At 52.5% G+C, this 21,310-nt stretch overlaps 1 protein-coding gene across 4 annotated transcripts in view; it reads left to right on the top strand.

Moving 5' to 3' along the window:
- Myo7a (myosin VIIA) overlaps positions 1–21,310 on the top strand; it is a 69,130-nt gene continuing 47,820 nt past the window's right edge. For 2 of the 4 annotated variants that reach the window (XM_032895667.1, XM_032895666.1), the window contains exons 1-3: positions 12,084–12,212; positions 16,405–16,557; positions 20,983–21,167. In XM_032895667.1, the coding sequence (XP_032751558.1) occupies positions 12,114–12,212; positions 16,405–16,557; positions 20,983–21,167 (437 nt within the window). In that variant the 5' untranslated portion in view covers positions 12,084–12,113. Of the gene's footprint in view, positions 230–1,694; positions 1,755–12,083; positions 12,213–16,404; positions 16,562–19,336; positions 19,357–20,982; positions 21,168–21,310 lie in introns of those variants that run through there. The other 2 variants (XM_032895664.1, XM_032895665.1) reach the window with 2 other exon arrangements.

The raw sequence follows: 21,310 nt of genomic DNA, 5'->3' as shown, positions 1-21,310 counted from the left end.
GGCCGGTGCCATTGCAGGCTGGACAGCTGCCCCGAACAGAGAGAAAGAGTGACCCAGGGAGACAAGAAACAGAGTAGCCCAAGGGAACCCCACAGCAACATCAGAGCAAGACTCAAGCTGGGGCAAAGTATTTGCAGGCTCCAGCCTCAGCTTCCAGAGTCCTCCAGACCTGTGACCCCTGGCCTGAGGCTGGGGGGGTGGTGACCCAGAGGGTGTGGATAAGACCCAGGTAAGGATGGGCTGCCCTGGCTGGAACTTTTGGACTGGGGAGGAGTTACAGGCTGGGGCCTCCTCTGGAGGCCCTGCCCTACAGCCTTAGGTTCTGGGGACTGGACTCCCCTGAACCTACAGGGGCCTTGCCACCACAGGCATGGAGAGAAACTGTCCTGAGCTGTGCAGATGGAGGTTTATGCCCTGGATGAAGGAACAGTTAGAGAGCACAGAGCCTGTGGAGTTGTTTCCTGGTTGGAGCTGGGTCAGGGGTATCCAGAGGCAGGGGGTGGGGAGGGGAAGATGGGAGTGGAGGGTAGGGGCGAGCGTGGATGCCTCTCTTTCTAGGTCTTTTTGGTCAGCTCCCTGGTACTCTTATCTCTTTGCACAAGTTGCTTCCTCTCTGTGTGCCTTACATTTCCTATCTGTGACCCGAGACTATGAAGGTCAGCATCTAGGGTTGCAGAGGGTTCAAGGTAAAATCAGACGTGGGCCTAGAAGAAACTATGGTCTTTGTTCTCAATTTGAAAAGCAACAGTGTTACACACAGTCTAGTTCTCAGTCTTAGAACTGGAATGGAGAGGTGGGGTCTCGTGGGCCGGATAGAAGGGACCCCAGCTTTCCCATGGGTCTTCAGCTCTACCCTCTAAGGTCCCAGTCTGTCCTGCAGCATGAGTGAGGCAGGAGCCAGGCAGCTTCTTCAGATGCCGGCTCTCATGACCACGGCTGCTGCCCTTACAAACCCCAGGGCAGTGTAGGTCCCCAGAAGGACCATATGCCCATGGAGACCCAGGGCATGGTGGTCAGGGCTCAGGTGTCAGGTAGTGTCGTGGGCAGAGGATCAGATGTCCTGGTGCCTCTGAATGGGCCCTTGTGAAAACTTAATGCTCATTCTGGGGGGCAGGTCAGGCAGGGATGGGAGGGGCCTCACGCAAAGACCTATGGGCTGGAGCTGCTTCTGGTGACCACACTCGGTGTGGCAAAGCCACCTTGAGCCTATTTCTGGGCCCAGCTCTGTGCTCGATGAGGTAGGAGACGAGGCTCACAAACAGGTGTTAGACCATTTTGTCATGTGTCCTAAAACTGGAGCAGTTCTGAACTGGGACCGGAGCCAGACTTAGTTCTGAGTCTTCCCTGCCCTGCTGTGTGACCTTGGGTAAGAGATGGTCCTTCTCTGAGCTTTGGGCAACCTCAGAACATTAGTCCCAGCACAGCTTGACCCTCATGCTGATGTCTGGTACAGGGCTAACCACACTACTTTCTAAGAACCCTTTGGGATGACAAGGGCTGAAACAGGCTTTGGGCAGTGGAGGTGGTGACAGTAACTGAGGCTCTGGTCACATAGACTGAGCCTCGATTAGAAGGATGGGGGTCAAGGAGGATTTCCATGAGGTAGGGAGGGGTATGGGGTTGGGGAGGAGCCTAGGTGGCCATGCATATCCAAGCTACCTGGGCTCAGGGCGTGTCATGGTCTCTTCCCACAGAACGGTGTCTGGTCACTCGGGCAGGTGCTCTGACGTAGAACCATGGTTATTCTACAAAAGGTGAGTTCCTCTCTTCTCTCTGAGAGCTAGAGAGGGCCATGTTGGGTACCTCATCTCCCACCCTCCTCTCTATGTGCTTAGCCATGGAAACTGATGCCAGTTCTTTCTCTCGTCATGCTCCTACTTAGCCTTCAGAACCCAGCTGTGAAGAATTCCCCGCCTCTGACATAGCAGGTCACTGACACGTGTCTCTGGGCAGGAGTGGTGATTCATCCCCCTGAGTCCCAGACATTCCAGGCAGAGGAAGCACATGCAAAGGCCCCCGTGTGGAAGGTCTTTGGGGAAGCAGTTAGCAAGTTTGCTTAGGGAGCACCTTGGACAGAAGTGAGTCAGGGTGACAGGGCCCAAGCTGGAGCTCCCCAGGGAAGAAGCACAGGTACTGCCCATCAGCTGAGCCTTCCAGTCCCCCTAGTCCTCAGAGCCACTCTGGTTTCTCACCCTCAGCCCTTCCCCGTGACCAGCCTGAGACTAATGTACTTCTTGGTCTCCAAACTGGGAGCCAGGAATGTAGGCAATGCGCCAGGTGGGCCGGCACAGAGACTTTGGGCAGAGAGGCTGGGTGCTGTTGGGGCTCAGTCACCAGCTTCCGGTTGTCTCAGGCTATGAGAGGCCAATGGAGCACCTTGGCTGGAAGCCCCAAGGCCACGCAGGACCCGTGTCTTAAAGGCAGGCTACTGGTCTGGGTCAGAAAAATTTTCAAGGGCTCAAAGCTTGCTCAATGGCCTATCAGAGAAAGCCAGAGACAGACTAAATGGGGTTGATGGGTGGTGATTCACACAGACACCCCCATAAGGAGGATCTGGGGTCTCCATAGCCCTCAGGGGTGTTCCCCGGGGTCTCTGAAGCAGGCCTCTACCTGACTGGACTCCTCTTTCCCTGGACTATTTGCTTCTGACTAGCTGGTGGCCAGCTTCGTCCTGCAGGGTATCTTTTGGGAGCAGATCTCCAAGTGAAAGGTGGCTCTACCCATCTTCAAGTGGGGCATACCTTTCTATTACACTGTTCATCCTCCACAATGCCCTGGCCATGGAAGCGCTGCGGGCTCCATCTTGGACTTTGATGATGCTGGGGGAACCTTGAGCTGACCATGCAGGTCCCTTCTGACTTGGGGCCTTGGCTATAATTCTTGAACTGCAGATTCTGTGCCTCGTCTGCTGCACACCCCTGCCTGTCTCACCCTCTGCTCCTTCCCCTGACCTTTGCTTCCCCCTCCTGCCTGGCTACATACTCCCAGGCCTCAGGGTAGCCTGTTTTGGGGGGAACCTCTTTGCTCATGTCTTCTCTGACTTCCTTGACCTCCCTAGAGCCCTAGAAACAAAGGCAGCTTCCTCCTGCTCCTCGGTTTCCCAGCTGGGAACCAGCACCCCCACCCCAGCCCCACTGAGGTTCTGGAGTTCGGTGCTGAGCATTGCCCAGCTAAGAGTGACCGTTTGAATTCAAGGGCTGAGCTGGACTCCTGTCCCCTTGGCTTTTCAACTATGAAGCTGTAAGCTAATTGCTGCCATCATTTGCAAAGGGCTGATGGTAGCTCCTGCCTGTAGGTTTGACAGTATAATGTCCTGCTAATAATATTGTCCAGCCTAGGCTTGACATAGAAGAAGTCCACAGAGGTCAGCTGCCTCATACCGTCTGATAACAGTGCTGTGATGTGCTCTCTTCTCTTACTTTATTTAAGATGAGGAAATCCCAGGACACCTCAGAGGATCCGATGGTTCTTTTTCCATGTGTAGGTCGCCCTCATGGGAATGTGAATGGCAGGTTGTTCATTCAGTTTCTCTCCTTCCTTCCTGAACCACAGATTCAACCCTTGTATCTTCATTTCCCCTTCAAACCCATCTTTCCCAAGACACAAAGGACAGTGGGCTAATTACCCAAACTGCCCTACTCCCAGAAAACCTTTCGCTTTGTGAAGAGTTCCAACTGGCCAGGAGTGGTATCTATGGTCAGCATCCTAAGTGATTCAGTGAAGCTATGGGGTGGGAACCCAGGCTATTTCACACAAGTGAAGAAACTGAGGCTCAAACAGAGTCATTGAAACACAATCTGAGCAGGCCTGGACATGACAGGAACAAGGGGCTGATGGGGAGACAATTGTCACAGAAAGGAGGCCTGGGGAGGGGCCCAGGGGAGGAGAGGTCAGACTGTCCCTGGGCAGCTTGGCGGGGTAGAGACTTTTTGTGGAGAAGCCTGCTGCCAGTCTTTATGGCCTTATGAGTTGACAGAATCCCTAAAGAGTCTTAGGGTATCTGAGGCTCCCTCTCCTAGCCAGTTTTCATCCACCTGCCCCACAGAGCCCCCGTTGAGGCCTAGCTCCATGCCAGACAGAACCCCAAGGATGCAGACCATTCCCTGCCTCTCAGGAGAAGTTCCCAGACCAACTGAGTGTAATCTGGAAGCCATGTGATAGCACAGGAGGATAGGAGGAAGCCTGGGAGTCAGAATCAGGAAAGTCATGAGGCTATAGCAAAAGTCCCCCCTACTCCTACTCAAGGTCTCCAGGAAGATGTCCGCAGAGTGGCCAACCCGGGTGACATTGCAAAGGAGACTCCAGGTCTCTGTGGTGCACACTCAGCTTCTTTGAGGACCCTGAAGAGGCATTTTGCTTCAGTCTGACATGACTCTTCCCCGTGTTCTGTGGTAGGCCAAGGTAGGAACCATGTGAACTTGACCCAGTTCTGCAGGCAGAAGGAGGTTTGAAGATAGCTCTGGGCTGCACGCTGGTTGGATTGTGACTTAGCACAACACAATGCCTTCTTTGTCCCTTGTTACAAGTCATGACTTCGAATCTGTTAGGCCTGATATCGGTGCGAACACCAGCTCTCTCTCTTGGTTATTGTTTGCCTAGAATGCTATCTGCACAAAGACCTTGGATCAAAAATGGGCCTCGTGCGGGCAGCCCTTAGGAGAATCCTGTGTTCTTGTCTGTTCTGTCAAGTTCCTCCTTTCAGTTGGTGCACATTTATCTACTGGTCAGGACTTGACTTGCTGAGACCAGGCTCACTTATCCAAGGTTAGCCTCCAACCTGCCTATAGCCATGAATGACTGAATTTCTGGTCCTATTGTTCCCACCTTCCCGGTGCTGTGGTTAAAGGCATGCACCATGACTGGTTTATATGGTGCTGGGCTTCATGCTAGGCAAGCACTCAGCCAATTGAGCTATATCCTCAGGTCCCCGCTAAGGCCTCTGCTGCTGGGCTATTTTCTCTCTAGACATTTTGTAATGTCTCCAATTCTTTCATCAGTGATATCTTTTGTGTTTAATTGTCTTTTTAATTTTCTATTTTGATTTCTGTTTCAAGTCCTTCTTTTTATGAGTTTTTCTTTGTGTGTGTGTGTGTGTGTGTGTGTGTGTGTGTGTGTGTGTGTGTGTGTGTAACTTTAAGGGCAGGAAGGATGGCTCAGCAGTTAAGAGTGCTTGCTGCTCTCCCAGAGGCCTGAAATTCAGGTCCGACACCGACACCCACCCACGGTAGGTAGCTAGCTCACACCAGCTAGGAGCTAGCTCCAGGGAACCCAGCCTGTGCACTCACACATCTGGCATACGTACACACAGACACACAGACACACAGACACACAGACACATAAATACAAACAAATTCTTAAAAATAAACATTGTTTAAAAAAACTTCTAAAGGTTTTTTTTTCTCTTTATGGCTTCTCTTAGGGTTACAAATAAGATCTTAAATGTATAACAATATAAAAACCAAAATAACTTCGATGGTATATGAGACATGCACCTCTGAAGATCCACGTTTTCCACTTTCACAGTTTACATCTTTACATACTGTGTGTCAAACCTATTAACATAGAGTTACCACTGCTTTTTCTATTTCCAATCACAGGGGTGGGGTGGGGGGTTGGGGAGGTGGGAGAATTACACACCAAAGTACAATAGTGCTATGTAGACCAGGCTAGCCTTGAATTTAGAGATCCACCTGCCTCTGCCTCTCAAGTGCTGGAATTAAAGGATTTAAAAGCCACTGCCTGGCTTTTAAAACTTATATTTAATTTAATTTTTTCTTGAGTGACTCTTGCTATGTCGCTCAAGCCATCCTTGAACTCACGGTGCAGCATAGACCAGGCTCGAACTCCCAATCCTCTTGCCTCTGCGTCTTTGGTGTTATAGCCTGTGCTACCATACCTTGATTTTTAACATTTGAAGAACACCCTCTTCCTGTCTTCAGCCCCCCATGGTTTCAGAAGAGGAATCAGCCGTACACATAGTAAAGACTCAGCATACAAGGAGTCACCTCTCTCTTGCAGCTTCTGCCTCTCTCTCTGTCTCACAAGCAGACCTGTTTTTCTTTTTCTTTCTTTCTTTTTTTTTCTTTCCGGAGCTGGGGACTGAACCCAGGGCCTTGAGCTTGCTAGGCAAGTGCTCTACCACTGAGCTAAATCCCCAACCCCAGACCTGTTTTTCTAGTGTCACCTGCAGAGACAACCTCCCAGCACCCTGCTGGGCCTCTGGTGGGGGTGGGGGCTCTCTCCAGCCACCAGATCCATTGTCTGTCTTTCCCCCTGTCCTTGGCATCTCTTTGTGCTCTCTCTCTCTATCTAGAGCACCCTTTCCCTTCCTCGAGGAGGCCTAAGAGTCTCTCACCTATTAGGAGCCACCAAGCACACAGGATTTGTTCACAACACCCATGGGTCCACAAACCCCTCTTTGGGGGTTTCCTCATCATAGGCAGATGAGGAAACATATGTACCCCAGGTTAAGGAGTTTGTCCGAAGAACACAGCTTGTGGCCAAGTGGGATGGAATCTAAACTGGCTCCAGAGTCCATAGAGCAGATTTGAAGGCAGCGCTGACCCTTATCTGGTGGTTCTCGCTTATCTGAATCTCGTCCCACCAGGCCGAGAGCTCAAGGACATGATGTGTTAAAAGGACCCTCTGTGCCCTGCCCCACCCTTGGTTCTGTATGGACAGTTGGAAAATGCCCAGACTCCATGCTGGCTCCTCCCCTGCATTCTGTGGTTTTCATGGGCAGGCAGGCACGGGGAGGTACCCTTATAAGAGCAGGGTGTGGAACGGGTTGGTGGCTGCAGGACGGTGCCCAGATAGGATGGTGAGGTCCTGAGTCCCTGAGGCAGAGACTGGGTTGTGTGGGTAGAAGGAGGTGCTGGTCTGGCCTGACTGCCCTGAGTTGCCTGTGGCTTCTGAGTATCCTCCTGGTTCTCCCATTCTTCCCAGCCCCTGCTCCCTGCTGGTGTTTTCTAAGGGAGCAGTTGGGTTTCTAGGGTTCCAGACCAGAAGGGTTGTATGAAATGGATAAGAGAAGAAAAAAGAGAAAAGAGGTTAGAAGAGAGGAGGGCAGAGAAGCAGACAGGCTGGAAGGGTGGAGCAGGAGGCTAGAGGGCATCATGGATGGACAGTGGCCTCTGGCTCAGGGCTCCGCATCGGCTGGAGCCTGGTACCTCATCTTGTTTGGATACAAGAACACAGAAGCTCTGCCAAGCTCCTACAAGGTAAGCCTAAACTATCTCGGTGACTGGGGCTCCTGGGGGAGCCAGGGAGCCTCTGAGACACCAGACCACCCATAGGTGACCCCAGGGTTTGGGAGAGGAGGATCAGACAAGCTCAAGTTCCTCTGAAGATGCCTCCCTGGAGATTCATTCGTTCATCCATTCATTTTACCAGCTTTTACCGCCCTCTGTGCTATTCCTTTGTCTAGAAGAGCACAGTGGGGAGGACAGACAATGGATCTGGTGGCTGGAGAGAGGCCCCCCGAATTTTATTTTATTTTATCTACCGTCTTCCACTCCCCAGAGGTGGCCTGGGAACCACCTTTCTCTGTAGTCCTAAAACTTTTCTAAGTTTACTTGTGCTCCTCCTGTAAAAAACAGACCGATTTTCTCCAACACTGCAGCCAAGCTGTGGTTCCTGGAGCTCATTTCCTGGCTGCGGTTCCAGAGAAGCACCCTGGGAATCTGGGGGTGTCAAGGTCCCTCAGTGGGAGGGGTCGCAGCGGCGCAGTGCCCCTTCCTCTCTAGGCCCACGGGCGTCACCTAAGCCGCCGTTGCCATGGGCCCGTGGCAGATGGCTGGGTTTAGGGTTCCCGAGAGGGTGGCGCGCGGGATTAGGTGAATTAGGAGCCTGCGTCCCGTCGTGAGGCCACCAGACCCAGCGCACCATGGAGTCCCCCAAAAGCCCTGCTGACCTAGGCGAAGCACCCGCCCCGCCGCCTGGCAAGTGGGCTCTGGTGCGAAACTTGAACCAAGCGCTCAAGACCTTCGCGGTCCTGCCGGTGAGCCCCGGGGCTGGGAGGGGAAGGCTCACTTACTTGAGCCTCAAGTCCCCTGGTGGTCAGACGCCAAGTGGGAGGCAGGAGCTAGAAGTGCACAGGAGACTGCAGCCAGCCCTAGGATGCTGCATGGGACTAGGGACTTTGGTGTGAACTTGGCCAAAGGCACACATCCCAGGGTCTGAAGGTTTTGTCATCTGGAAAACCAAGGATGCCATGGGGGAGGGACAGACTAGCTGGACCAAGTTAAGAATAGCATTCCCAGCTTTTACTGGTGTCCAGCTCAGGGAGCACTGCGAGGCACATAATAGGGCACCTAGAGTCCCCTCTCTCAACAAAGGCTAGTAATTCGCCACCTTTCCTGCTTCTCGATGCCTATGGCAATACATTGGTCACCTCCCCGCCTATGAAATGGCCCACGGTGGGTAGAAAAATGAGTGAAGGGCCATGTTCTAATTGAGGCTCCTGTGGATTCACAGAGGTTGGAAGAGGCAGGAGGGGGCTGAGGACTGTGGGTTGGTACTGATGTGATGTGACCCCAGGTCTAGAATTAGGGCAGACAGCAGGCACAGGTGGCATTTTTTTTTTCCTCTGGGCCTCAAGTTTTCAGATACACTGACTCCTTCCCTTCCAAGACTGCTGAAAAGTGAGGTCTGGGAAAATTGAGTGGTACAGCCCCAGGCACACAGCACCAGGGGCAGAACTGAAATTGGAGCCCATGACTCTTGACTACTGCGCTCACTGCAAATGCTAGCTAGCAACTGGGGATGGGGCGTGTGCTTGAGGACAATGAGACCGCCCTGGTGGCTGGGTCTGCATAGCAGCTGGGGGCCTGGGCCTGGAAGGGGCTGGTCCTGGATTCACTGGACAATGGAAGAGCTGCGAGTTGGCCCAAGTTACACAGCACCCACCCAAGCATTTGCCGTGTCTCAAATGGGATCTTCACTGCAAGGTGAGATCCCTAGAGAGGTGCCTTTCACAGCATGGTTTTTGGGCAGTATGGTGGCCTGAGTCTGGCCACAGGTTGGGACTTGGGGCCCTTCATGGCTTCCTCCTTCTTCCCTTGCATCTGCCAGTCTTGTCGGTGAGCAGTGATGAGAGAATGCCTCAAATTCCCTTTTCTTCTTGGGTCTTAGTTTCTTCACCTATAAATTAGATGTTTTTGTGTCCTACGTGCCTTGGGAATATGATCTACCTCCTGGGACGAGCTGAAGCTAGAAGAGTCATTTCTGTTTGCTGTATGTTATGAGCACCTCCGTCTCCCTCTCTGAGCCTCTCTCCCTGGCCCACATGAGGTATCTTAATTTGGTTTTCCTGTGTTCTTTCAGTGGGATATATCATCCTCGTGTGCCAGGCCCTGTGCTGGGCCTGGAGACATCGGTGAGGCAGGGACCTGGCTCTCAGCTGTTCAGTCTAGGTTTGCATCTTGTCTTGAGGGCTGGGAGTCGTTCAGCCAAGAGCCCCAGCCTGTCTTGCTCAGGGATAACCCTCTGGAATGTGGGGAGAGAGCTGGGGCCTGGGGTTTCTCAGGTTCTGGCTGGGTGACAACAGGGCTGTTTTAACCTCTGAGAAACAGGGGACTCTCCGCATGAGGGTATATCGTGGAGGTTAATACAGTAGTTTATTTCAGAGGAACAGCTAAAGTTCTGGAAGGTTCTGGGACTTCTGTAGAGCAGTCATCCAGCACATGGGCCAGCAGGCAGAAATCATTTCTATTTCTTCTCCCCTCCATTCCTCCTTCCCTCCCTTTCTCCCTCCTCTTTTCCCTCCTTCCTGCCTGTCTTTCTCCTTTGTGGCATTGAAGATAGAACCTTTCTATGGCCTTTGTGTCTTGGGCAAGTTTTCCACCTTGGAACCATATCACTATTTGAAGCTTCTACTTTGTGCTCACTCTCTCTATCCACACACCCCCACCGCTCAGCCCCCCCCCCACAGTCACATGCCTGTCCCTCACACACAGTCACATGCCCTCATGTACACTCACACCACACACATGCTCACATCCACCCACGCTCCCCTGCCTTCTCTCTCACTGAGGTCTTTCCTGAGCCAGGCTGGGCCTGGGTGAGAGGCTGGGCCTAGCCCGGCCTGAGATAGCGTGGTGCTGGCCTGTGAGATCAGCAGAGGGGTCTATTATCCACTCAGCTGCCAGAGGGGGGCTGTCAAAGTGAAACCCCCGGGGAACTGGGGGTGTAGTTTGGGGGATGGTGGTGGTAAGAGCTTGTCTAGAGTGGACAAAGCTCTGGGTTCAATCCCAACTTTGTAAACCAGGTATTGCGTGTCATGCCTGCAATCTCAGCTCTCTAGTGGGAGAGTAGTCATCCTTGGCCAAATTTGTGGCCAGCTTACATGAGACTGTCTCAAGAAAGAAAGTGATAATCATGTGTGCGGGTGGCCTCATGTCACGCTTAGGAGGAAACCCAACCCCTATGTGTGGTTCACAGGGCCCTGTGGACCTGGTGCCCATTCCTGCCACGACTCACCTCACGGCAGCTTGCTCCTCCTGGAACCTTCCCATCTCTTCCTGCTTCCTCTGCCAAGGACAGGCAACCTGCACACGGATCTCTCTCAGAGTGCAAACTCAATGCTCCCTAGCAGGGCTGAGGAAGCCGAGGCCAGGGAAAGTCACTGCTGTGTAGCTGTGTGAGTGCACACAGGTGACCTAGGTGCTGAAGGTGTCTGTCAAGCAGTTGGAGGGGTTAAGTTGGAAGCAAAGGGGACAGTGAACGCGAACTCTCCCATCCTCTGGGCCTGGTCATTTTTCTTACCAGTCTGGGATCAAGCAGGACCCGGGCGGGACTGACTAGCTTGTCTCTGGCATGCACTAACTTCCATTCACACGAGCAAGCCATGGCCCACTGTAATTCTGGTGGGAGAGTGAGGCTGAAAGAACTACACCAAGCCCTCCCCTGTACTGGGGGGGAAGGACACTGAGGTTCAGGGGTCAGCGAGCAGGGCCTAGGACCCTGGCTCCTGACTCCAGGCCCCGAGCTCTTCCCACTAGGCCATGCAATGTGCCAGTTTACCAGGTGATTCTATTTCCAACCATACTTGATCTGAAATTATATGCTTGTTAAGATGCTAAGTTCTCCCACACTCCAGGAGAGCTTGGGAGCCCCTCCCAAAAGAACACAGTTAAAAAAAACAACATTAAGATTGGAATACAAGCAGATATTTTATTTCAAGGCCACCAAGGACCTTTGTGTCCTGGACCCCAGGCCCTCTGTCCTCTCCATAACTGCCTCCTGAATGTTCCCCCCTGCCTCGGGGCCTTTGCTCATGCTGTTCCTGATGTCCTCTCCCTACCTGGCTGCTTTTTACCCTTCAGATCTCAGTGCAGAAGTCTCCTCCACTGTGTGGTTCACTGGCTGCCAACTTGGAGTGCCATTCTCTGTCACTTTGGGTTTCTCCCTTCTGCTCTGCTCACCAGGGTCCACAGGGATTCTGGGAAGAGCTTTGTATTCAGTGGCTGCCCAATACATGTTTGTTGACTAAATCAGCAGGGAATAGAGTTGTTCTCAGTCCAGCTCTCTAAGTTCAGCTACCTGAGTTAAGTGTCAAGCTTTGTCCTGGATGCTGCAGAAAACAGGAAAATGCTCCTCTCCACGTTCCAGGTCTTGGCTCTCCTCACAAACAGGAGTCCATGTATCCTTGTGCCCCAGGCTCAGCAGAGAGCAGTGGGCCCACAGGAACCCATTGCTAGGGTGATCTGATGGAGCCTTCAATGTTTGCACAGTCTGGTGATCCCTGGGTCTCCCTTTAGGGCAAATAGAACGTAATTCAGTGTGCCTGCCTTAGTCTCTAGTCTGTCAGGTATCTGCCTGTATCTCCAGAGGCCGTGATCTGCACAGCCTCAGATGGGCTGAGGTTGCCCTCCCATACTGTCAGCTGCTCCTCTTCCTGAGCCTCAGCTCACTCTCCTGAAGGTGAGGGGACCTGGCTTACAGAAGAGGCCATTGAAGATATTAGACCCCAACCTTAGGCATGGCCACCCCGAGGCTCCCAGAAAACAAGGGTTCCCTCACCCCTCCCTCCTGTCAGATTCCAGAGAGAGTCTCTGAGTATGCTCTCCAGGCTCAACGTCAGGATCTTCTGCCTACAGGGGGACTATGTGTGGATGGACCTGAAGTCGGGCCAGGAGTTCGATGTGCCCATCGGGGCCATGGTGAAGCTCTGTGAGTCTGGGCAGATCCAGGTGGTGGATGACGAAGGCAATGTGAGTAACCATCTCTCCCCCAATGAGACCTGAGAAGGCTGCAGTGACAGGGGACCAGGAAGTGTCCAACTGCACGCGCATGCGCACGTGCACGCATGCACGCACGCATGACGCATGCCATGAATACGACACTTCCTCCTCTGCTTCTACAAGAGAGCTTCCTATTTGCACATTTCCAAAACCTCAGGCCGTTCTGGGACATAGGGTTGAAGGCTGGGTATGCTACGTTGGGGAAGTTCCTTGGCATGGCTCAGTAGAGCTTCAGGGTCAGGTTCCTTCCTTCTAAGCCTCGGTTTCCTCTTTAACGAGATTCCCATGGGAGCCTGCATATGTGGAACACCTCAGTATAGTTGGTGTCCATCTACGCATACTGGGCTTAGCCCTATTGGCCCGTGGAATTCATCATCCACATCGCCCTCAGATAATCAGTCTCATGGGAAAAGACCCAGAAGTGCAAGCTTGGTAGATCGTGATGATGCAGCCTTGAGGAAGGGGACAAAGATCAAAGAAAGGGGTGTGTGCCACTAGGGAGGCGGGTGGCCTATGTGAGGACCATGCATAAGTTCACAGCATGTGTATGTGCCTTTGCATGTGGCTGTATGTGCACGTGCATGCATATGTGTATGCATGTGTGCACATGTGTGTCTTTGTGCCTGGGGGACATAGATGCAGTGCAGAGCATTGGAATGTAGTATTGTAGTGGACACATAAAAGACCCAGAAAGCTCCTATTTGTCATAATTGGGATTGTGACCAGTGCTGTGCCTGGCTCTAGGGACAGCCTAGCCTGGGTTCCTGTCTTAGTCTCTTGGTCTGAAGAAAGCCGAGAGGGAAAAAAGAGTACACGTCCTGTCGGGACAAGGGAGGCAGGAACAGGAGCTGTGGGCCTAGGGCAGGGAATCACTGATATTCCTAGGGCCCCACAGGGCCACCCCTCAGGACTCTTGACCTTAACTTCTGTCTGGATTCTCAAGACATCTGGGAAAGTCAGGGCAGACAATAACTGTGACCCCATCGGGTGACTGTGAGTCACAAAGTTCACCAACAGTGGTGCTGGGATTAGAATTTAGGACCCCTGCTTCTGTGTGCATTCCTGCCGCCAGCATCTCAGCAGCAGCTCCAGACTCCGGTTGTAGGAGAGAGGCTTGGCCCTGGGCTTGAGGCCAGAGAGCCCTTCCCTTCTTTCTGAGGCTCTAGTTCACTGTGCAGGGAAGCTGTTATGTGACTGAGTCATGGGGAGCTGCTGGGCAGGGTGGGCTGGCAGCTGACAGGCTGGTGAAGCTCCCTAGCTCTAAGGATGAAGACCAGGGACTCTACCTGAGGGTACAGTTTCACCTGGATCAGGTTGCATGTCAGATGGTATCCTGTAACTCTGTGTCACTGGATCCTGAAGGTCCCCTCCCATCCTGCACACCCCTCCACCAAAGCCTAAGAGAGAGGACTGCGGGGGAGGGGAGAAAGTTGTAGGGGGGCGGTGAGACTGGCTAGGAACATAGGATTCGGACAATTATGGAAGCTGAGGCCTTGGGACCCTCTTTGCTATTTCCTTCCTCAACACTTTAGGTCATCGCCCTCCACAGTCCTTTCACAGACACAGTGGCCTGAGAGCAGGGCAGTCACCTCTGCTTCAGCAGGGCTCAACAGAGTGCTCAGAAAGGCTCCCTGGAGAACACTGCAGAACCAGGAAGCTCTCTGGTCTTCCTGCCTTTGCAAAATGCACTCCCATGCCTGCCAGCAGACTTCACCCTTCCTCAGCCGAACACCTGTTCCCTTCCCCAGACAGTTCTTTCCCAGATGTGTCCCCAGTCTTCAGAACTGTCTGTGATATTCCTGTGTGCCCTGCTGTCTCTCCCTCTCTCCCTACCTTCTTCTCTGTCTTTCTTCTGTGTCTCTGCCTTTTTTCGTCTCTGTCAGACTTTAGACACTTCTTGTCAGTTTCTCTGTCTCTGTCACTCTGTCCTTCAGGACCAATGCTCCACTACTACGCTTGTTACTCTTTGGCCTCTGCTGTGGGCTGTGGACCTTGACCAGAAGCCGCTGCCCTCAGCAGGGTGTCCTCCCACATAGGAGGTGGAGTTGTTTCTTAACCTGGTCATTCATTTCACGCTGAGTCTGACTGCCACTGTGAACCCAGGTCCCACTTCTCCGTTGTGTGTCCTGAAGAGAACACTTGTGGTCTTTATAACCTGGTGGCTCAGGGTGTCCAACCCATACCTGGCTGAGTGTATCCCAGGCCCCAGTGACCTGCACACCTGACAGGATTCTCCAGAGGAGATAACTTTCCCCTCCCCGAGACGGAAGCACCATTGTCTTTGCTGTTTGTGGATGAGGCCCTGGAGGCCCAGGAAGGGGGTGTAAATGCTTGGCCTCTGTCCTCTCCCCTCCCCCAGCTCCACAGAGTTCACCAGCCAGGCCTGTGAAAGACACCCTGGTGGGGCTGGATTCCCATTGCAACTGCCCCTGCCAACCCCTTACGTGCCACGCCCACACTGTCTGGGAAGGGCTTTTTTTGCTGGTCTCTCAGCCTGGCCTTCTGTCCTCACTTCTTACAGGAACTGTCTCTTCTCTAAGGTCTCAGCTTAAATGCTTCCTCCTTGGATCGATGGTCTTCAGTATCTGCCCACAGTAGCTCTGTTGAGCTCTCTGACTGACCTATTTTGGAAGGAATTGTGGACCCAAGGGAGGGGCGAAGAACAGTAGCGAGCTGCCCAGAGGCCCTGTGCTCTGGTCCCATGCAGGGGTTAGGGGAAGGGAATTTTCCAAATGGATCAGCTTTTATCAGAGTGTTTGGGAGAGAGGAATGTTCCACATGGCACTGAAAGTGTAGCAGGTCCTTGACATCACTGCTGGGCCCCTTGTGCGTTGGGAATGGCTGTGTGAGGGCCTGGATTGGATTAAGTTTTCCTTCTGGAGTGCCATGGAATGTTAGGGAAGCTGGAGCAGGCCTCTGGCTGGCCCTGCCCTGCCCTGCCCCTTCTGAGTTGGTGGGTAAGCTACCTCTTCACCCCTAGAAGCAGGGGCTGAGCTAAGGCCCGAGGAGAGGAAAATGTGGATGAGAGTGTAGCTGCCGTGGTGGCAGCCATTAGAGAGTGGGATGACCAAAGTCATGTGACCAGATCTGTCAGGGGCAGCCTGGGACTGAAGCTAGATTCCTGCTAGGAACTCCCGTTGGAGCTGATGACATCTAAGAACAGCTGGAGGAAATAAGTGTGTGTGGGGGTGTCTTGACAGGTGTGTTACATCTATTAACAAACCTCTGGGTTTAGGAAGCTGGGAGCAGAGAGGTTCCTTCTACCGGCAGAAATTATGTTACACTATGTTTCTTTCTGGCTCAAGGTGAGGGAAAGTGAGTGTGGGCGGGCTCGGGCCTTAACAGGGACCACAGGTCAGAGTGTGGTGATGTGAAAAGGCTTTTGACCCCTGCAATCCCAGGAAATTGAGACTGTAGTCTTCAGACGGAAGAATTCAAGAACTTCCTAGATGCCCTCGTCTGCCATCTGGTGGCTGTAGGGACCACTGCAGGAAAGAGCACACTATTGCAGTTCCTACCTCAGCTCACAGGTCCAGAAAGTCTCCCCACCCCAGCTCCATATACGTTACCATTCAAGCTTGTGAAGGCCATTCTGGGGCCAGATGCCCATTGCTACTGCCCCTGTCCACCCCTCACATGTCACACCCACACAGCCCAGGAAGGGTTGTTTTTCCTAGACCCAGGCCTGGCCTTTGCTTTTCATTTCTTACAGAAATTTTCTCTTTCTTCAGGATTCTGCTATTTATTAGTTATTTCCCTGGAGAGGTGGTTCTCAGAACTTGCCCACAGTATCTCTGTAGAATTCTCTGAACATATTTTTTATGTATTGCTTACTGGCCCCTGGATTTTAAGCCAAGCCCTTTCAAGTTACTGTGCTTTCTCTCTATCTTTCAAAGTGACTAGGGGACCTGAGCCCCTTAGTGATAACCACTGGTGGGGGTAACCACTGGTGGGGGTAACCACTGGTGGGGGTAGCCACTGGTGGGGGTAGCCACTGGTGGGGCAAAATCTTTCCCCTGCTCCCCTTATGTGTCTATGGAGGAGAACTGTCTTGATGAGCAGAGACCAGTAAAATCCCCAGACTCAAGCCAGTCAGAGCTGATCACAGACCCAGTCTGGGCCCAGGAGCAGCAGCTGACAGGAAGGGCTATGTTCCCTGCAGGAACACTGGATTTCCCCTCAAAATGCCACTCACATCAAGCCAATGCACCCCACATCGGTGCATGGTGTGGAGGACATGATCCGCCTGGGGGATCTCAACGAGGCAGGCATTCTTCGAAACCTTCTCATTCGCTACCGGGACCATCTCATCTACGTGAGTACCAACCATGGCTACCCCTGTGCTACACCCAGAGGTCTAGGCTCCTGGGACGTCATCAGCTCTGCACTGGGGTCCTCCGCCTGAGGCTCCACCCCTCTTATTCATAAAAGTGGCAGGCTAGGTCTACCTAGAAAGCGATGTGGCCAGACCTCATATCTGGAGCTGCAAAGATTTGTGACCCCAGGAATCTTCTTGGCATTGTCCTCCTACTAATGAAAAGGGTCTTGTTTTGAGTATTCTCTTAAAAATGAACTATTTATTGTATGTGCTCAGGGGCACGTGTGCTAAAGTTACCACATGTGGAAGTCTGAGAACAACTTTTGGGGGCTATTTCTCTCCTTCCACTGTGTTTTGAGGTAGGGTTTCTCTTGTCATGGTCCTGCATGCTCTAGGCTAGCAGGCTTGAGAGCTTCCAGCCAACTCTCCTGTAGGAGTGCTGGGATTACAGTTACGTGTTCCTGCATTAAAGGTTTTACACAGATTCTGGGCCTCAATCTCTGGCCCGCAGGCCTACACAGTAAGAGCCTTAATCTCTGGAACAGTCTTGCTGGCCCTTTATGGCTCAGTTTTGTTTTTTTTTTATTAACTTGAGTTATTTCTTATTTACATTTCGAGTGTTATTCTCTTTCCCAGTTTCCAGGCAAACATCTCCCTAATCCCTCCCCCTCCCCTTCTTTACGGGTGTTCCTCTCCCCATCCTCCCCCATTGCCGCCCTCCCCAACAATCACGTTCACTGGGGTTCAGTCTTGCAGGACCCAGGGCTTCCCTTCCACTGGTGCTCTTACTAGGATATTCATTGCTACCTATGAGGTCAGAGTCCAGGGTCAGTCCATGGGCTATAGTCTTTTAGGTAGTGGCTTAGTCCCTGGAAACTCTGGTTGGTTGGCATTGTTGTTCATATGGGGTCTCGAGCCCTTCAAGCTCTTCCAGTCCTTTCTCTGATTCCTTCAACGGGGGTCCTGCTTCTCAGTTCAGTGGTTTGCTGCTGGCATTCGCCTATGTATTTGCTGTATTCTGGCTGTGTCTCTCAGGAGAGATCTACATCCGTTCCTGTCGGCTTGCACTTCTTTTGCTTCATCCATCTTGTCTAATTGGGTGGCTGTATATGTATGGGTATGGCTCAGTTTTTAACCAGATGTGTGTACTATAAATTGTAGATTTCCTTCTCGCTGATTGCAATGGGACCTACCTCACTGTGCTCGCAGGGGAAAGACTGTGTGTACTCAGACGGTACGCATGTGTGCACATGTATGTGTGTACATGTATGTGTGTATACATATACATGCACACACATGTGTTTGATCATGAGTACTTGTGTATATATTTGGGTATGGGACAAACACACATGTGTGGACACATGTGTATATACCTTTACATGTGTGCACATAGATGTGTGAACTTTGGTTCTTTCCACATACAGTAGTATATCTATTCACAGTATTCTGTCTTTCCCACCAGTCTCATCCTAGACCTCATTTTTGGTACTGTGGCTAGTGTGGCCCTGGGTGCTGACAGGGTGTTCTTAGCTCCCTTCTCTGCTAGTCCCTGGAGATAATCGGAGACGCTGCTCTCTCAGCCCATCGCTGCCAGTCACGTAGTCACGTAACGGACAGTGCTGCTGTGTCCTGTATTATGTGTTAGACAAAGGTCTTGAACCAGAGTCACCAAGCAAGCATCTAATAAAATTACTTCAGACAAAACGTTGGGTGCAATGAGACACACACAGCACCCCCACTTTCTTAAGGAGTTGGCTTCATTTGGCAAAGTGACACCAGCCAGGTGAAGGACATGGGCAGTGCGGCCTGGTGCAGCAGGCCAGTAGGAGCTTTGGGCCTCAGGTTCAGCGGCCACCCACCTCGTCTGCAAGATGAAGAGTTACAAGGCTCTTTTAGAGAGATGTATACCATGACCTGAGGTTGTAGGAAGCAGGGATGGGTCCCAGCAGAGGGCAACACAGTGAAAGCCCACCTAGGCTGCAAGTGGAGGAGAGATGGAGCAATCGTGGGGACAGGAGCCAGACAGAGAAACCAGATGGGGAACAGTAAGGATCTGGTGGCCCATGCCAGGGAGGCCAGCTGGATGGCAGGCTGGTAACAGGGAGCAAGGAGTGGAGGGCTCACCTGATGAAGGGTGTGATGCATGGTACTGGAGGCTGAGTGGCCATCATGTGGTGACCTCCAGGAGGTAGGACACTGAGGGATCTTGCACCCATGAGTCCCTGGAGTTACATGCAGAATGGGAAGGGCCCTGGGGCAGTAGTGGAATAAGAAGGTACGTCCACAGCACTAGGAAGTCTTGGGGTGTCGTAGCATCTCCATATTTCCTTCAGTCACTTCCCTGCCATTGGGCCTTTTAGGGTGACTTTAGGCTGGATCATTGGGTCTGAAATAGTAACAGATATCAGTCTTTTATAATTGCCAGGATGACCTTTCTCCAGCAGATCCCCCCAAATGTCATGGCCTTTCATACTCCTGTTCTCTGTAGCGGTCCAGCTCCTTCCCCCAGCCCCTGCACTGGAGGATGCAGAGGTTCCTTGGAGCACCAATGCTGGGGGAGGGGCTGCGGAGTGACTTTATGGAGCCAGCCTCTGCCCTGTGTTGGTGACAGTGTCACATTCTTGAGCAAGACTTAAGAAGGAGATAAGGTGGCTCTTATGCCTCTGGTACCCACCAAGGGTGGCACCTTTGTCTCTGCAGTGGCTGTGGGAGTGGGCAGGGAGCACCCCTTTCACAAATAAGCAGACTGAGGCTGGCCAAAGCAATGTTCCTTGAGGCTGTCTCTCCGGTGGGGATGTGTTTCCCATCTGGAGATCAGAGTCAGCTATATTCCACAGTTGTGTGGGGTGGTGTGTAACAGAGGGTGGCCACAGGGTTCCCACTCAATTGTTTAGCCTAGGCCCAGGCTCGTGGAGATGTCTTTGTGGTCTCTTTTCCCATTGACTAGTTGTCTCTCTACCGGTTACTTTGACTAGTTGTCTCTCTACCGGTTACTTTGACTAGTTGTCTCTCTACTGGTTACTTTGACTAGTTGTCTCTCTACCGGTTACTTTGACTAGTTGTCTCTCTTCTGGTTACTTTGACTAGTTGTCTCTCTTCTGGTTACTTTGACTAGTTGTCTCTCTACCGGTTACTTTGTAACATACCAGCTGTAGAGGGCGGGTGAGTAGCAGCCCCTGGGAGGCTTGTTGGCTCGGCTGGGCTACTCCTCTTGGCTGGGCTACTCCTTTTGGTCTCCTTGCTTCATTTCTTTTCCTGTAGGGGCTCTTGGCACTGAGCTGAGCTGTAAAAGCTAGTCTTAGGTGTTCCTGACTGCAGTGCTTGGAAGAGTCAAGAAATGGGGTCTCTTGGCTTAATGAGTGCTTCTCTGTGTTGCTTCCCCGGGCTTGGGCTGGGTACCACAGCTGTCTTCCCTGCATGTCATACTGGGCTGAGCTGCTGGGGAATGTGGATGTTCTGGTGTCATGCACTGAGTCCTGGGAAGGTGGTAGAAGTTGGAGGGACAGCCAAGGCTGCCACCTTCCCTGTGCAGACACATCTGTCTCCAGTCTTTCTAGGCCCGAGACATCAAAACATCTATCACCAACAACAAGCAAGGCCTGACATTTTCTAACTTGGAGGGAAGAGGGAAGAGGGAGGAGGGAGGAGGGAGGAGGGAGGAGGAGGGAGGGAGGAGGGAGGAGGGAGGAGGGAGAAGAGGGAGGGAAGGAGGGGGAGGAGGAAGGAGGGAGGAGGGAGGAGGGAGGAGGGAGGAGGGAAGAGGGAGGAGGGAGAAGTAAACCCATACTATCCTGACGCTTCTCTGTGTGACAGGATCCATCTTGGCAGTACATCTTGCCCCTGCTCTCATACAGCCTGAGGTCCCCAAACTGGGACAGGCACGAGCAGGCAGCCTCAGGTCCCCATGCTCCATACACGGGGCACAGTAGCCACTCTGCCCTGAGTGGAGCTACAGAGAAAGTCACCATCCAAACCCCAAATCCCGGCTCCTTCTGTACCACATTCCAGCCCCAGCCCTCTGCTCTTCATGACTTGGACCATTCATAGCTTCCTGCCATCCCAGTCTCCCCTCAGAACATGGTCCAGTTTTTAAATTTTGCTCTAAAAGTCTTAGGTACAGAGATTGGGGCCAAAGGAAAGAGCCAACCTTTGAATTGTCTCTGCTTTGTACTTTGAATCTGAAAACACACCACCTTCCATTTTCACAAGAACAGTTCCGTTTCACCCATAGTACAGATAAGACAATGCCATCCAGGCTTAGGGACCTCTTGCTGTCCCCTCGTCTGGTCTCTGAGCCAGACCAAAAGCCAGTCTGAGACCCCCCATTGACTCCTACCGTGTCTGTGGACTCCAGAGCTGCACAGGGCAGAGACCTTCCACAGTCACCAGACAGTGCGAGCTGCTCTCCCTTGCTGCTTGCAGACATACACGGGTTCCATCCTGGTGGCCGTGAACCCCTACCAGCTGCTGTCTATCTACTCGTCAGAGCACATCCGCCAGTACACCAACAAGAAGATAGGGGAGATGCCCCCCCACATCTTTGCCATTGCCGACAATTGCTACTTCAACATGAAACGCAACAACCGGGACCAGTGCTGTATCATCAGGTAGGTGGTCCAGCCTCACCCCCAGTGAGAGCCCCGCTTCTGCTGTCCTGCTAACGCACTAGGAATTGTTCCACGGTGACACTGCCATGGGGCTCCCCAGGGGCTGGCTGTGCTCTCTGTGCTATGTCTTAGTGTATGGAGTC

The sequence above is a fragment of the Rattus rattus genome, chromosome 2 (assembly GCF_011064425.1).
Source record: "Rattus rattus isolate New Zealand chromosome 2, Rrattus_CSIRO_v1, whole genome shotgun sequence".
NCBI classification, from domain to species: Eukaryota; Metazoa; Chordata; class Mammalia; order Rodentia; family Muridae; genus Rattus; species Rattus rattus.
Note: the sequence above shows the minus strand (reverse complement) of the source record. Positions and strands in the feature narration are given on the sequence as shown.